Source organism: Scyliorhinus torazame, chromosome 15 (genome assembly GCF_047496885.1).
Source record: "Scyliorhinus torazame isolate Kashiwa2021f chromosome 15, sScyTor2.1, whole genome shotgun sequence".
In the NCBI taxonomy this organism is placed as follows: Eukaryota; Metazoa; Chordata; class Chondrichthyes; order Carcharhiniformes; family Scyliorhinidae; genus Scyliorhinus; species Scyliorhinus torazame.
The window spans coordinates 133,569,725-133,586,112 of record NC_092721.1 but is presented as its reverse complement, the minus strand read 5'-3'; the positions used below and the strand labels follow the sequence as shown (position 1 = coordinate 133,586,112).

General features: G+C 44.9%; 1 protein-coding gene across 2 annotated transcripts in view; it reads left to right on the top strand.

The window, feature by feature from the left end:
• cwf19l2 (CWF19 like cell cycle control factor 2) overlaps nt 1-16,388 on the top strand; it is a 202,048-nt gene that overhangs the window by 98,640 nt on the left and 87,020 nt on the right. For both annotated transcript variants that reach the window (XM_072476758.1, XM_072476757.1), the window contains exons 10-11: nt 8,405-8,515; nt 15,699-15,815. In XM_072476758.1, the coding sequence (XP_072332859.1) occupies nt 8,405-8,515; nt 15,699-15,815 (228 nt within the window). The remainder of the gene's footprint in view (nt 1-8,404; nt 8,516-15,698; nt 15,816-16,388) is intronic.

Genomic DNA, 16,388 nt, shown 5'->3' with positions numbered 1-16,388 from the left:
CAACCTAGTGATTTATCTCCCTCCAGTAGTCTGATTCGTCATTGTTTGAGATACGGCCCATCACAGTCGTATCATCCGCAAACTTATCGATTGAGTTGGAGTTAAATCTTGCCACACAGTCATGTGTGTATAGGGAGTACAGTAGAGGACTGAGCACATATCCTTGCGAGGCCCGGTGTTGAGGACTAATGTGGAGGAGTTGTTGTTGCCTATCCTGACAGATTGCGGTCTGTTGGTGAGGAAGTTGTATCTATTCCTACAAATATGCCCCTGTACACACACCTAAGCCAGGGTAACCTTTATGTAAGACCTTCTCTCCAAATCTACCTTCAACACTGGTCTTCTGATTGATCGAATGATGCAGAATTCTATTAAATAGTTATTTGGTAGTACAGAATTTGAGTATTGCTAAAAAAAAATGTTGAAATCTTTCATCTTTCACTCATCGCTTTCCAAGAAAACCAGCATAAGGGGAAAGCAACAATTTATACTGTATGAAGAGAATGTTGATTGGTTGGCAAGTGGACTCTGATTAGTAGAGGCATTGCCTTGAAGAATGCACCAGTTGATGGTGATTGGCAGGTAACTGCTAAACATTGTTTGAAAACCGGGCAGTTTGACCCTGATTGATCAAGGCATTGCTCTGGGGAATTAATCAGCGAACAACTATCACTTATTTTGTTTAACTGAAACAAGCGCAATATGTGTACATGTTCTTTCTGTCTACTATGAACATGGCACTGCGTATTAATATATGTAGCTTCCAGTGGATGCAAATACGCCAACTGTGAGCCCGACTGACAACCTTAAATTGTTTACCGCGTAATTCGTAGCACATTTAGGATTGTTTGCCAAATGTTGTCCAATCGTGGAATCACACCTAATGTTGGATACTGTTTTGAGTTTAGCCAGCATGGGCTGGTTGGTACGGTCTGTATCTTGACCATTGTGAACAGCAGCTGGGACATGCTGTTTGATACGATCTGCCAGCTTTTGGGACATATGATCTACATACCTAGCATCACACTAAAACTGAAACTTATATACCACATTGCTCATTTGTGTGACAGGCAGAACATATTTTTTGTTTGAAGGCAGCATCCCTTCATGGCGAATGCCACTTGTGTTGCTACTGCATAGTAGCAGCGTGCTACTATGTTGCTCAAATTCTTGAGATACTTTCCAGGGTAATCTGAGGTAGACCGGGCACTTTGCAGGGCCAAAAGTGTTGGCCTTAGACCCCTTTTTGAGCTTGTGTGATAAACAGCGTAGAATGATCTGATCAGGCTATCCATTATCCCACAGGATCCCTTTGATTATGTTAGGTTATTACAATGTATAACATGATTCTACTGTCTTTGGCAGGTTGATTCAATATACATTCTAACAGATCACACCTCGGGTTAGAAACCAGCAATTTATTTCACATAGGATAAATTTAGTGTCATTTTCATAATGTATTATTAAATGCAGTTTGTGCTGAGCCTGAAATACTGTTTAATTTGCAACAATGCCACATGCCCGAAATCTCATATTATTGATGTCCATGTATTTGACATCTTATAACACTGAAAGCAAATCAGTTTTGCAAGATGGGCTGCTTGGTATTTATCTCAAATAGTGCATTTAACTTCTTGCATTATCAAAATTCTCCTTTCTTCAATTGAAAGAATCTATGCCATGTGATAGACAAAGTCTATTATTTCCTACTTTGATGTTTAGGTTAACATTTTGTGAAATATGTTCAAAGTCAGTCTAGAATTTATATTAATTGCCTTCAGACATATATCAAACTAATTGCATAATTTAATAGTTTAATAGCATTGACGTTAGTGTGCGAGAAATTTCAGCAATGCAGTATTTCACATATAACTCATTTTAAACCTCTATATCCTTGTATAGAAATAATTATATATAAATGCTAAATTATGTGGTAAAATTTATGTACAATGAATACCTGATCTTCTCACAGATGAGAGATGCAATATTTGAAGAGTGCTATCTAGATTGTGATGAATACATCCAGGCACAGTTGATAGAACTAGAAAGGCAATGGCACAATTCTCAGCACAAAACAAGCCAGTAAACATTGGGAATACTATAAAGAAGAAAATCTTCAGACAGTCCAGAGAGTGATATATAAGAAAGGCAGAGGAGACAGCACGGTGGCACAATGGTTAGCACTGCTGTCTCACGGCGCCAAGGTCCCAGGTTTGATTCCGGCTCTGGGTCACTGTCTGTGTGGAGTTTACACATTTTCCCTGTGCTTGTGTGGATTTTGCCCCCATAACCCAAAGATGTGCAGGGTAGGTGGATTGGCCACGCTAAATTGCCCCTTAATTGGAAAAAAAGAATTGGGCACTCTAAATTTTAAAAAAATATATAAGAAAGGCAGGATAATAGTTGTGAGTTATTTTACCTATCCCATAATAAACTGGGATAATGATAATATGTGATACAAGTTTTTGTAAAGAATCCTAGCATCCTGGACTGCTCCTGGATCAGAACAACAAGGAAAGCTGAATTTGGTTCTGGAAAATTAAGTGGATTAAATAACTGATGTGAGAGTAGGTTTAAAGAAAAAGGAAAATTAAGGCAACATTGTTAGGTTTAGTGTAAGCGTATAAAGGATAATAAAGAGTCAAAGGTAAGTGTGCTGGGTTAGAAAGGGGCAAACCTTGGCAAGATAAGAGGGTATCTGACCTAATTTAACTGAGTAAAAAGCCAATAAACAGCTGAATAGATTTGCAGTGTGAAACCTTCAAAACAAAATATACATTAGCATAATTTAAGATGATGAGGAAAGTGGCTATGGCAGCATGGCCATGAAATCGGCTATGAGACATAAAGTAGAGAATGCTGGCGATGATTGTTTTTCAGACTGGAGACAGGTATACAATGATGACCCCAGGACTGGTATGAGAATCACATACTTTTTAGTATACGTTAATAGCCTAAACTTGGATATAGGAGATATGTACAAAGCTTGCAGATTACATAACACTTTGATATGTAGTCAACAGTGAGGGTAGTAGAAGATTTCAGGAGGGCCTAGAGAGAATATATTTTGTGTTGTGTTATTTTACCAATGTAGAGAATTAAGAAAAAATGCCTTTTGGAAGGACGAATGAGCAGAGATAATTGCCGCAACTTAAAATGGTTGCCAGGAATGGAGAATGTATGGCGTTCATATACATAAATATTTGAAGGTGCCAGACAAATTAATAAATCAGTTGAAAAAGCAAATTAGACCCTTGGCTTTATAAATAGAGGCAGGCATAAGAGTACAAAAACAAGGAGTTTATGTTAATTCTTTATAAATTAATAGTTATGAGATAGAGGGCAGTATTGTGAAAAGTTCTGGTTACTTTAGGAAAGCTGTCAAGGCTTGGAGAGGATGCAGAGATTTGCCAAAATTATATCAGGGATGATGGATTTCAGTGATGTGGAAAAACTAAAATATAGTTCCCCTTGGAGCAAAGAAGGCTAATAACATATATGATGGTAACTTTCAAAAGGGAATTTAATAAATACTTGAAACGGAAAACTTGTGGAACAATGGGGATAGAACAGGAGGGTGGACATAATGGCTAGATCTTTGAAAGAGTGAGTTATCGAAGTTTGCTGTATGATTCGATGTGTTCACAATTAATGGGGTAATTGTTATGGGATCGATTTACTTTGTCTATTGCATAATAATTCTGCTATTTAGCATGCTGTAATCCTGAGCTGTAGCTTCAGAAAGCTGGCACCTCGTATTTAGATGTGCCTGGTGCTGCTGCTAGAGCTCCTTATTTAACCAGTGTTGATTCATTGGCTTGAAGATGAGGGATGTACCATACCATGAGGTTGCAGATTGTGGTGGAATACAATTCTGCTGATGATGTACGGTACCCATGAATGTCCAGTTTTGAGAGATTTGTTCCGAATCTATCCCATTTAGCACACTGATGAAGCCACACAATGATGCAAGGTATCCACGATGTGACGATGAGAGTTCATCTCCACAAGGACTGTGCAGTGGTCATTCTTACCAATGCTCATGGACAGGTGCATCTGTGTCAGGTATATTGATGTGTATGAGGTCAAGCAGGTCTTTCCCTCTTGTTGGTTCTCTCACCCCAAGATGAAAGTGTTAAGAATTGAGGAAAATTAAGATTAAAAAAATAAAATTTGGATAAAAGGAGATAGATAAATGTAGCTGGCAGAAGGAGTGTTTTGATATGTGAATTAGCATACCAGTAGGAAAAATAAGTATTTATCTATGTGACCAATGGGAAAACAATAGGAACGATGACTTCAAAGTGGAGAGATAAGGGAATCGGCACTTGTATGCTAAAAACTGGGTCTACAAAATGGGTAACATCAAAGGGAAAGAATGACATATATCTTAGCAAGATAATTGGAGAAAGGGATGCAGTAGAAAAGCTAGCATCACAACCACACCCAGCTGCAGAAAACAGTCACCTGAAAACAAGTTATTGCTAAAAATCGTCTGGTTCCAATCCAGATCTTGAACAGAGAAGATTATGCCTTTGCTGAAACTGTTTTGCCAAACGTGGGCAAATAACCTCTGTATGGTAACTATCTGTTGGATTTAGCTCATAGAGTTATATAGTATTGGATGTTGTTTGGGGAAAAGGCACATCTCAGATTTCAGGAAGTGTCGGTAGTTGTGAACAAAGGGGTAACTTCATGAGATACTGGGCAGTATCTTACCAGAATTTGGCATGGTGTCAGGCTCACAGACAGAAAACTAGCTTGTAACTCACAAGTTGCACAGACCCGTTTTCTCACGGACTCTCGAGTCTCTTTGCCAAAAGAAATTAGACGGTATGGTTTACACTTTGGCAGCGAAGGGCCTCATAGAGCCCGAAACCGACTCCAAAGAAGGGCACCCTGCAGCCTAATCGCTGCTAGCCCCCATCACTGAATTATCAGGGGCTCTTCCACACAACAACGCACTTCATCCCCTCTAATGGGGCTCCTACTAGTGTCTGCACTGGCACTACCCCTGGCGCAGGTTGGCGCATGGCAACCTCTTCCGGGGGCTGTGCGAGGCAACTGCTTAGGCGTGATGCCCCCCCCAAACACACACACACACACACACACACACCCTGGGGCTATACCTACCTCTGCGCCCCCAGAGGGACCCCTTTGACTGTCTTACGCCTGCCCAAACCCAAATGTCGCATCGGTGAGGTATGAATATTTCATGAAGGGGGATCATTTGGCAGGAGGTGGGCTGCTAATAACATTGAAATGCATTCCAATTTATTAAAATGAAGCTCACGACCTTTGTGGTCATGAATCACCTAATATCGCCGGCGGGGGCAAGGGAAAATCGGGAAAAGTGCTGTTGGCATCTCCGTCGGCAGGATCCCCCGCTTCGCTGGCAGCGTACCCATGCCCGTGGGTTTCCCGGCGGCATGGGATGGCTACAATAGGAAACCCCATTGGCCAGCTGCCGGAACGAGGGACCCACTGCCAGCGGGGGTGAGCCGCCAGAAAATGGGGCTGGCGGGACGGAGGATCCCACCCTCAATCTCTCTGGAGAGAATCACATTTCCGAATTCCCGCGAGATTCTTGACCCGAGCCGCCAATTCTGTGGATGGTGAGTACGGGCTCAAAATCATGCCGACTGTGTGTGTATAGCCATCAGTGTAATTAAGTGTACTCCCTTCTTGTCATGTGTAGGTAAATAAGTACCATTTATTAATTGATCACAAGACAATTGGACGGTTCCTCCCTGGTTTGCATATCTTTTCTCATAATGTACCAAATTGAAAAGGTATTCCAAGTTACCCTTATGGGTTTTCGGATATACTCTCATTTACAATCGGCGAGGTTCTTAACACAAGCCTAGTCTGGCATATTTCTGGACTTGCCCAGCTCAGTCTGCAGTGGCGCTACCAATCCACTCTTGGTGATGGGCTTTGAAATCCCTCACGAGAACATTTTGTGCTCTTGGTACCCTCTGTGCTTCTATCAAGTGGTGTTCAACATGGAAAGAGTACTATTTATCAGCTGAGGGAAGGCAGCAGGTAGTAATCAGCAACATGTTTCTTTTCCCATGTTTGACTCCATCCGATGGTGTCAGGTCATTGTTGAGACTCCCAAGGCCATTCCATCCTGACTCTCAGATGAGTCTGTTCTGTTGGTGTTGACCTGCATTGGTTCCACATCCCCATGTCGTAATTTCAAAATCCTAATCCTGATCTATAAATTCCTTCATGGCTTTGAGCATTTCCTACTTCAGTAATTTCCTCAACCTAATGCTTTTCCCCATGTCCTTTGTTCCTGTACTTTGGTAAGACATATACTATATATTTTCATTTTTCAGTGCCACACTCAGCTCTAATCTTTGGAACTCTTCCATCTCATTTCCTCTCTTTTCAACATTGAGTGCTGTCACAAAACTACATATTTTTCTGTGTTGCTAATTATTCAAATTTCCCACTTTTGGTCTTTTTACTTCATGAACAATTTTTTCAATTCTTTTTCAATACTTGTATCACTATGTTAAAGGCTCTAGAAAAATGGAAGTTTGTGGTTCTTTTTCTCAGCCGAAACCTTTAGGCAAAATTTATTGGAAACATTTCTAAGTTAATTTGTGGCAGATTTTTCAGGTGTTTCCCACCGGCTGTGCCAGTGAGTTCCCCACCGCTATCAAATGACACTGGTCACTGTTTTGGGCCCTGGGGAATTTCTCAGCAGTTTAGTCCATATTTAGAATTTTTTTCACCACTGGGGAGTTGAACTCAGAGATCAGGCCACCATTTTGAAAGGATTCCCCTATGGGCACACATGGGCAATGTCACCCCCCCCCCCCCCCACATACACACACACACGCACTACTCCGGACACCTCGCTATGGGGGGCCTGGGGGCCACCCTTCTTCAGCCCCCCCCAACCTCCCAGAGGCCCCTACATACCTGTCATGCACCCCCACCCTTCAAACCCCCTCATCCATCCTCCTTTAATGTGCATGGCACCCAGGCAACCTTGCACTGTCACCCGGGCAGTGCTCCTGCTGGCATGGCAGTGCCACCTACACTATCCCTGACCGCCCAGGGTCTCTGATGGCCTGCGAGACCCCCAGGTGCCTTTCTGCTTGATCCACATTTGTGTGGACCAGCATTGAACGGTTCTCAGCTGCGGCCTGTCTGGAGAGGCTGGTAGATTCCTGGAGGCCAGTAGATCCCAGGTAACCATGCCTACTTGGGCGTGTGTAGTTTGGTCACATCCCTTTTGGGTGTGCTCTTGGGACTTGAGTAGATCCCATAAGGCTTGACGGCTGCCGGGAAGCCCATTTCAGGCCTCTCCGAGAATCTACTGACCGCGTTGTGCTCTAACTCGAGCGCAAGGCAGCCACAGACGTGCGCCTTTAATATCAATCATTATGCACCTATAAAGGATACCATGTCTGTTTTTGCCAAAAGCCCATATATATGCTCTTTCCAGCATTGGTCAGTGGATAGTGATCAGGATCTGGAAATGTGACTTTCCCTAACTTACAAGTGCTGACGTCAGTTGTAGTACTCTGGCTGCCAGGTACTCAGCTCAGACCTTGGAATGAACCTGGCCATGCCGTATTCTGTTTATACCACATTGTAGGTGAATGAAGTAAATACTTAGTAAAATTGCAATATAGTGCCAACAGCATTAATAAAATAAAATAAATAAAAGCAAAATGCTGCGGATGCTGGAGGTCTGAAATAAAAACAGAAAATGCTGGAAAAAAACAGCAGGTTTGGCAATATCTGTGGAGAGAGAAACATTTTGAGTCTGTAAATCACTTCTTCAGAGCTGAAGACAGTGAGAAAAATGTGATGGATCTTGCAATGTTTATAAAATGTTAATAGGTCCCTGGCCTGCTGCAATGTTCCAGTGACGCCCATCGCAAACCAGAGGAACAGCACCATATCTTCTGATTAAGCACTTTGCAGCCTTCTGGACTTAACGTTGAGTCCAACAACTTCAGACCATGAAGTCTCTCCTCCATCTTGACCCCCTTTTTTACTCAATTTTTTGTTCTGGTGCCCCATTCCCACAGGCCCATCTGTCATTTGTTCTTCAGGTTTGCTTTCACAGAATGCTGACCCTTGTTCTGCTGTTAACACATTCTGCTATCTTATCTTAATGCCACTGTTAGTACCTTCTTTAGACTTTAATACTACCATTAACATTCCTTTTATGTTGTGCTCATGACATCCTTGTCAATCCTCTTCTAGCTCCCACCTATCCTGACCGTCTATTTTGCTCCACCCTCTCTTAAACAGAATGACAATTTCCTCTGATGTCATCGTGATGATTTTTTTGTGTATTATAGTCTCTCTGAACATTTGGAATAGCTTATACATTGGATATTTTAATTACTATATTTTACATTTTGATATTAAGGAACTGGCATCCAAACTTAAGGCTCAGTTGGAAGAAGCTCATAAATTGAAAAGTCAAGAACAAAAGCCTATTGCAGCAACTTCTACAGCACCAAAGAGGACAGACAATGGGGTAAGACTGCATCTAATTTAGAATGGTTTAATATCCTCAATATATCTATCCATGTAGAAACTGATAAATAGCTGTAATATCTTGTCATTGTAAGTGAACCTTTTGAAACATTGAGTAAAATCAATGCAACGTGTATTTTGAGGTTTGATACTGTCGGAAAAACAAAAAAGCTTGTCCCATTGAATTGTGCTGGACTTTGTTTCTACTTTACTCAAATTATTAAAATTATAAGCATAGTATTCAGTTTTTTTTTCATTAAATATTTTATTGAAAATTTTTGGTCAACCAACACAGTACATTGTGCATCCTTTACACAATATTATAACAACACAAATAACAATGACCTATTTTATAAACAAAAAATGAATAAATAATAAATAACAAAAATGAAAACTAGCCCTAATTGGCAACTGCCTTGTCACAAGTAACACTCTCTAAAAATATAATTTAACAGTCCAATATATAATTATCTGTAGCAACGACCTATACATACTATACAGTATATATTAACAACCCTGAGAGTCCTTCTGGTTCCTCCTCCCCCCCCCCCCCCCCCCCCCCCCCCCGATCCTGGGCTGCTGCTGCTGCCTTCTTTTTCCCATTCCGTCTATCTTTCTGCGAGGTATTTGACGAACGGTTGCCACCGCCTGGTGAACCCTTGAGCCGACCCCCTTAGGACGAACTTAATCCGCTCTAGCTTTATAAACCCCGCCATGTCATTTATCCAGGTCTCCACCCCCGGGGGCTTGGCTTCTTTCCACATTAGCAATATCCTGCGCCGGGCTACTAGGGACGCAAAGGCCAAAACATCGGCCTCTCTCGCCTCCTGCACTCCCGGCTCTTGTGCAACCCCAAATATAGCTAACCCCCAGCTTGGTTCGACCCGGACTCCTACTACTTTTGAAAGCACCTTTGTCACCCCCATCCAAAACCCCTGTAGTGCCGGGCATGACCAAAACATATGGGTATGATTCGCTGGGCTTCTCGAGCACCTCGCTCACCTATCCTCCACCCAAAAAAATTTACTGAGCCGTGCTCCAGTCATATGTGCCCTGTGTAATACCTTAAACTGAATCAGGCTTAGCCTGGCACACGAGGACGACGAGTTTACCCTGCTTAGGGCATCTGCCCACAGCCCCTCCTCGATCTCCTCCCCCAGCTCTTCTTCCCATTTCCCTTTTAGTTCATCTACCATAGTCTCCCCTTCGTCCCTCATTTCCCTATATATATCTGACACCTTACCATCCCCCACCCATGTCTTTGAGATCACTCTGTCCTGCACCTCTTGTGTCGGGAGCTGCGGGAATTCCCTCACCTGTTGCCTCGCAAAAGCCCTCAGTTGCATATACCTGAATGCATTCCCTTGGGGCAACCCATATTTCTCGGTCAGCGCTCCCAGACTCGCGAACTTCCCATCCACAAACAGATCTTTCAGTTGCGTTATTCCTGCTCTTTGCCACATTCCATATCCCCCATCCATTCCCCCCGGGGCAAACCTATGGTTGTTTCTTATCGGGGACCCCCCCAAGGCTCCAGTCTTTCCCCTATGCCGTCTCCACTGTCCCCAAATCTTCAGTGTAGCCACCACCACCGGGCTTGTGGTGTAGTTCCTCGGTGAGAACGGCAATGGGGCTGTCACCATAGCCTGTAGGCTAGTCCCCCTACAGGACGCCCTCTCTAATCTCTTCCACGCCGCTCCCTCCTCCTCTCCCATCCACTTACTCACCATTGAAATATTAGCGGCCCAATAATACTCACTTAGGCTCGGTAGTGCCAGCCCCCCCCCATCCCTGCTACGCTGTAAGAATCCGTTCCTCACTCTCGGGGTCTTCCCGGCCCACACAAAACCCATGATGCTCTTTTCAATCCTTTTTAAAAAAGCCTTCGTGATCACCACCGGGAGGCACTGAAACACAAAGAGGAATCTCGGGAGGACCACCATCTTAACCGCCTGCACCCTCCCTGCCATTGACAGGGATACCATATCCCATCTCTTGAAATCCTCCTCCATCTGTTCCACCAACCGCGTTAAATTTAACCTATGCAATGTGCCCCAATTCTTAGCTATCTGGATCCCCAGGTAACGAAAGTCCCTTGTTACCTTCCTCAACGGTAGGTCCTCTATTTCTCTACTCTGCTCCCCTGGATGCACCACAAACAACTCACTTTTCCCCATGTTCAATTTATACCCTGAAAAATCCCCAAACTCCCCAAGTATCCGCATTATTTCTGGCATCCCCTCCGCCGGGTCCGCCACGTATAGTAGCAAATCGTCCGCATACAAAGATACCCGGTGCTCTTCTCCTCCCCTAAGTACTCCCCTCCACTTCTTGGAACCCCTCAACGCTATCGCCAGGGGCTCAATCGCCAGTGCAAACAATAATGGGGACAGAGGGCATCCCTGCCTTGTCCCTCTATGGAGCCGAAAATATGCAGATCCCCGTCCATTTGTGACCACGCTCGCCACGGGGGCCCTATACAACAGCTGCACCCATCTAACATACCCCTCTCCAAAACCAAATCTCCTCAACACCTCCCACAAATAATCCCACTCCACTCTATCAAATGCTTTCTCGGCATCCATCGCCACTACTATCTCCGTTTCTCCCTCTGGTGGGGCCATCATCATTACCCCTAACAACCTCCGTATATTCGTGTTCAGCTGTCTCCCCTTCACAAACCCAGTTTGGTCCTTGTGGACCACCCCCGGGACACATTCCTCTATTCTCATTGCCATTACCTTGGCCAGGACCTTGGCATCTACATTTAGGAGGGAAATAGGTCTATAGGACCCGCATTGTAGCGGGTCCTTTTCCTTCTTTAAGAGAAGCGATATCGTTGCTTCAGACATAGTCGGGGGCAGTTGTCCCCTTTCCTTTGCCTCATTAAAGGTCCTCGTCAGTACCGGGGCGAGCAAGTCCACATATTTTCTATAGAATTCGACTGGGAATCCATCCGGTCCCGGGGCCTTTCCCGCCTGCATGCTCCTAATTCCTTTCACCACTTCTTCTGCCTCGATCTGTGCTCCCAGTCCCACCCTTTCCTGCTCTTCCACCTTGGGAAATTCCAGCCGATCCAAAAAGCCCATCATTCTCTCCCTCCCATCCGGGGGTTGAGCTTCATATAATTTTTTATAAAATGTCTTGAACACTCCATTCACTCTCTCCGCTCCCCGCTCCATCTCTCCTTCCTCATCCCTCACTCCCCCTATTTCCCTTGCTGCTCCCCTTTTCCTCAATTGGTGTGCCAGCAACCTGCTCGCCTTCTCCCCATATTCGTACTGTACACCCTGTGCCTTCCTCCATTGTGCCTCTGCAGTGCCTGTAGTCAGCAAGTCAAATTCTACATGTAGCCTTTGCCTTTCCCTGTACAGTCCCTCCTCCGGTGCTTCCGCATATTGTCTGTCCACCCTCAAAAGTTCTTGCAGCAACCGCTCCCGTTCCTTACTCTCCTGCTTCCCTTTATGTGCCCTTATTGATATCAGCTCCCCTCTAACCACCGCCTTCAACGCCTCCCAGACCACTCCCACCTGGACCTCCCCATTATCATTGAGTTCCAAGTACTTTTCAATGCACCCCCTCACCCTTAGACACACCCCCTCATCTGCCATTAGTCCCATGTCCATTCTCCAGGGTGGGCGCCCTCCTGTTTCCTCCCCTATCTCCAAGTCCACCCAGTGTGGAGCGTGATCCGAAATGGCTATAGCCGTATACTCCGTTCCCCTCACCTTCGGGATCAATGCCCTACCCAGCACAAAAAAGTCTATTCGCGAGTAGACTTTATGGACATAGGAGAAAAACAAGAACTCCTTACTCCTAGGTCTGCTAAATCTCCACGGGTCTACACCTCCCATCTGCTCCATAAAATCTTTAAGTACCTTGGCTGCTGCCGGCCTCCTTCCAGTCCTGGACTTCGACCTATCCAGCCCTGGTTCCAACACCGTATTAAAATCTCCCCCCATTATCAGCTTTCCCATCTCTAGGTCCGGAATGCGTCCTAGCATCCGCCTCATAAAATTGGCATCATCCCAGTTCGGGGCATATACGTTTACCAAAACCACCGTCTCCCCCTGTAGTTTGCCACTCACCATCACGTATCTGCCCCCGTTATCCGCCACTATAGTCTTTGCCTCGAACATTACCCGCTTCCCCACTAATATAGCCACCCCCCTGTTTTTCGCATCTAGCCCCGAATGGAACACCTGCCCCACCCATCCTTTGCGTAGCCTAACCTGGTCTATCAGTTTCAGGTGCGTTTCCTGTAACATAACCACATCTGCCTTAAGTTTCTTAAGGTGTGCGAGTACCCGTGCCCTCTTTATCGGCCCGTTCAGCCCTCTCACGTTCCACGTGATCAGCCGAGTTGGGGGGCTTCCTACCCCCCCCCCCTTGTCGATTAGCCATCACCTTTTTCCAGCTCCTCACCCGGTTCCCACGCAGCTGTATCTCCCCCAGGCGGTGCCCCCCCGCCCATCCTCTCCCATACCAGCTCCCCCCTCTCCCCAGCAGCAGCAACCCAGTAATTCCCACCCCCCCCCGCTAGATCCCCCGCTAGCGTAATTACTCCCCCCATGTTGCTCCCAGAAGTCAGCAAACTCTGGCTGACCTCGGCTTCCCCCCGTGACCTCGGCTCGCACCGTGCGACGCCCCCTCCTTCCTGCTTCTCTATTCCCGCCATGATTATCATAGCGCGGGAACCAAGCCCGCGCTTCTCCCATGGCCCCGCCCCCAATGGCCAACGCCCCATCTCCTCCACCTCCCCTCCTCCCCCCATCACCACCTGTGGGAGAGAGAAAAGTTACCACATCGCAGGATTAGTACATAAAACCCCTCTTTGCCCCCCACATTCGCCCCACCACTTTGTTCGAACGTTCTTTTTAATAACCCGCTCATTCCAGTTTTTCTTCCACAATAAAAGTCCACGCTTCATCCGCCGTCTCAAAGTAGTGGTGCCTCCCTCGATATGTGACCCACAGTCTTGCCGGTTGCAGCATTCCAAATTTTATCTTCTTTTTATGAAGCACCGCCTTGGCCCGATTAAAGCTCGCCCTCCTTCTCGCCACCTCCGCACTCCAGTCTTGATAAACGCGGATCACCGCGTTCTCCCATTTACTGCTCCGAGTTTTCTTCGCCCATCTAAGGACCATTTCTCTATCCTTAAAACGGAGGAATCTCACCACTATGGCTCTGGGAATTTCTCCTGCTCTCGGTCCTCGCGCCATCACTCGGTATGCTCCCTCCACCTCCAACGGACCCGCCGGGGCCTCCGCTCCCATTAACGAGTGCAGCATCGTGCTCTCACATGCCCCGACGTCCGCTCCCTCCACACCTTCAGGAAGACCAAGAATCCTCAGGTTGTTCCTCCTTGCGTTGTTTTCCAGTGCCTCCAACCTTTCCACACATCGTTTCTGATGTGCCTCCTGCGTCTCTGTCTTCACCACCAGGCCCTGTATATCGTCCTCATTCTCGGTTGCCTTTGCCTTCACGACCCGAAGCTCCCGCTCCTGGGTCTTTTGTTCCTCCTTTAGCCCTTCGATCGCCTGTAGTATCGGGGCCAACAGCTCTTTCTTCATTTCCTTTTTGATCTCTTCCACACAGCATTTCAAGAACTCTTGTTGTTCAGGGCCCCATGTTAAACTGCCACCTTCCGACGCCATCTTGGTTTTTGCTTGCCTTCCTTGCCGCTGTTCTAAAGGATCCACTGCAATCTGGCCACTTTCTCCTCCTTTTTCCATCCGTATCCAGGGGGGATTCCCTTCTGGTTTACCGCACAGTGTTTTTAGCCGTCAAAATTGCCGTTGGGGCTCCTATCAAGAGCCCAAAAGTCCGTTTCACAGGGAGCTGCCGAAATGTGCGACTCAGCTGGTCATCGCCGCACCCGGAAACTAGTATTCAGTTTTAATAGTTGATGGAACTAAAGTGATGTAGCTTGCAAAGTGGTCGCAATGACGGTGTTTCAAGTTTTCTCCATATCATCTCCACAGTGTGAACGTTTATGCTGTGTGTTATCTATTCTAATGTATCAGCACCAAACAACCCTCACTGTCTAGATTTAATATTGAAGCTTTCATCCATATTCGGAAACACCAGCCCCAAAGGGTATGGAGAGAGTGCTAGAGTATGATGCTGAGATAGAGGATCATCCATGATCATGTTGAATGGCTCGAACTGGCATAAGGCATTTTCTGCTGTGGAAAAAGAAAGCTTCATGAGTGTATTTCTGTTTTTCTATAATTATTTCACCACAATCTAACACAAGCATTAGTTTTTATATATTTTAAGCTAATTAAATAGAAAATCTTACTCTTCTTGCTTGTAAATGGCCTGGGTGCAGCAAACTTGCCAGTTTTTAATTAGTGTAAAACATTGTCTATCTATAGCAACATTGTAATCGTATGTAAAGTCACTGTCGTGTGGGTGTGGTTACTGTGTTACAGGGCTGAGGTGGGGACGTGGGTGTAGATAGGATACTGGTCCGGGGGGGAGGGTTCGGTGCAGACTCGATGGGCCAAATGTCATATTTCTGCACCGTAGGGGTTCTATGAAAGTATTGCTTTGGGTATTTTACAATTAGTTTGAAGTCGGTGTGGCATAAAAGTACAACTATGTGACTTTCCAGTGACTTGTGCTCCCGCTGTCATTTGCCTTCCAGCAAAATTATTAAAGTGAGCATCATACTTCTGTTAACATCTGGGTTATATTTTTAGTGGGTTCTTAGAATAGCTGCTGGAGGCATGGAAAACATGGGCCTTTCGTTATTAACCATTAAACTGGTGGCACACAGATGCAGGTGAAAGTATGTAATTTGTTACGGACATCACAGTAGAAATTAATCTGCCTGTTTTCTGGGACCAGTGTTTCTTTGATCAAGCATGGCCTGTTAAATTGATGGTCTTTATGATCGAAAAATGGACAAATTGCGAACCAATTTGATCTCCACAAGTCTTTGTTTAGTGCTGTTTTGTCAAAAGTTCACGCACTTACATAAAAGTTCTTGTAAATTATCCTCCAAGTTTGATTTGACAGCTTTGTAGCTGTCATACATTACTTATTTGTACTGATCCACTGCTGAAACTGCCTTGCTTGGGCAATTGTCTAACAAATTTCAAAATTGATATGGACTACGTTTTGCAATAAATATATAAATTTAACTAAGAGGCTATTATTTTCTTTAACTAATCTAGGCAGATGAAAATCAAGAAGTGATTCTTGTTCGAACTGATCAATCGGGGAGAGTGTGGCCTGTTGGAGCTTCAGCAGAATTCTTAACACAAAAAGGAGGAAAAAAGAAAAGACAAATGGTAAATTTTACATAACCATGAATTTGATTAATAGTTATAATTTCAAGTTAAAACTGGTAACTGCTTCCAAGAACTTCACTTGGCTCTTAGCAGAAATGTCAAGATTCTACTTCAAATTAATTTCAGGACAACTTGTGTGTTATTTTTTAAAATGGTATCAAATCCAAACACTTTTCAGTGAAGAAATAAAAAGATTAAGGTTAAGTCACAAAGGGGGCTTGGCAAGATTGTATGGCATTTTAATGCAAGGAGCCTGATGACCAAGGCAGGTGAATTGAGGGCATAAATTAAAACATGGAGGTATGATGTCACTGTTGTCACTGAGGCATGGTTAAGAGAGGGGCAGGATTGGCAGCTCAATATTCCAGGATACAGGATCTTCCGGCGAGATAGGGAAGGAGGTAAAAGAGGAGGGGTTTATAGCAGTAAGGAGGGACGACATCTTAGAAGGCTCTTCAACTGAAGCCATATAGGTAGAACTTAAAAACTAAAAAGGAGCAATCACATTGCTGCGAGTGTTCAGTTGGCCGCCTAACTGTCCGAGAAAAAAGAAGAGCAGATATATAGGTAAAT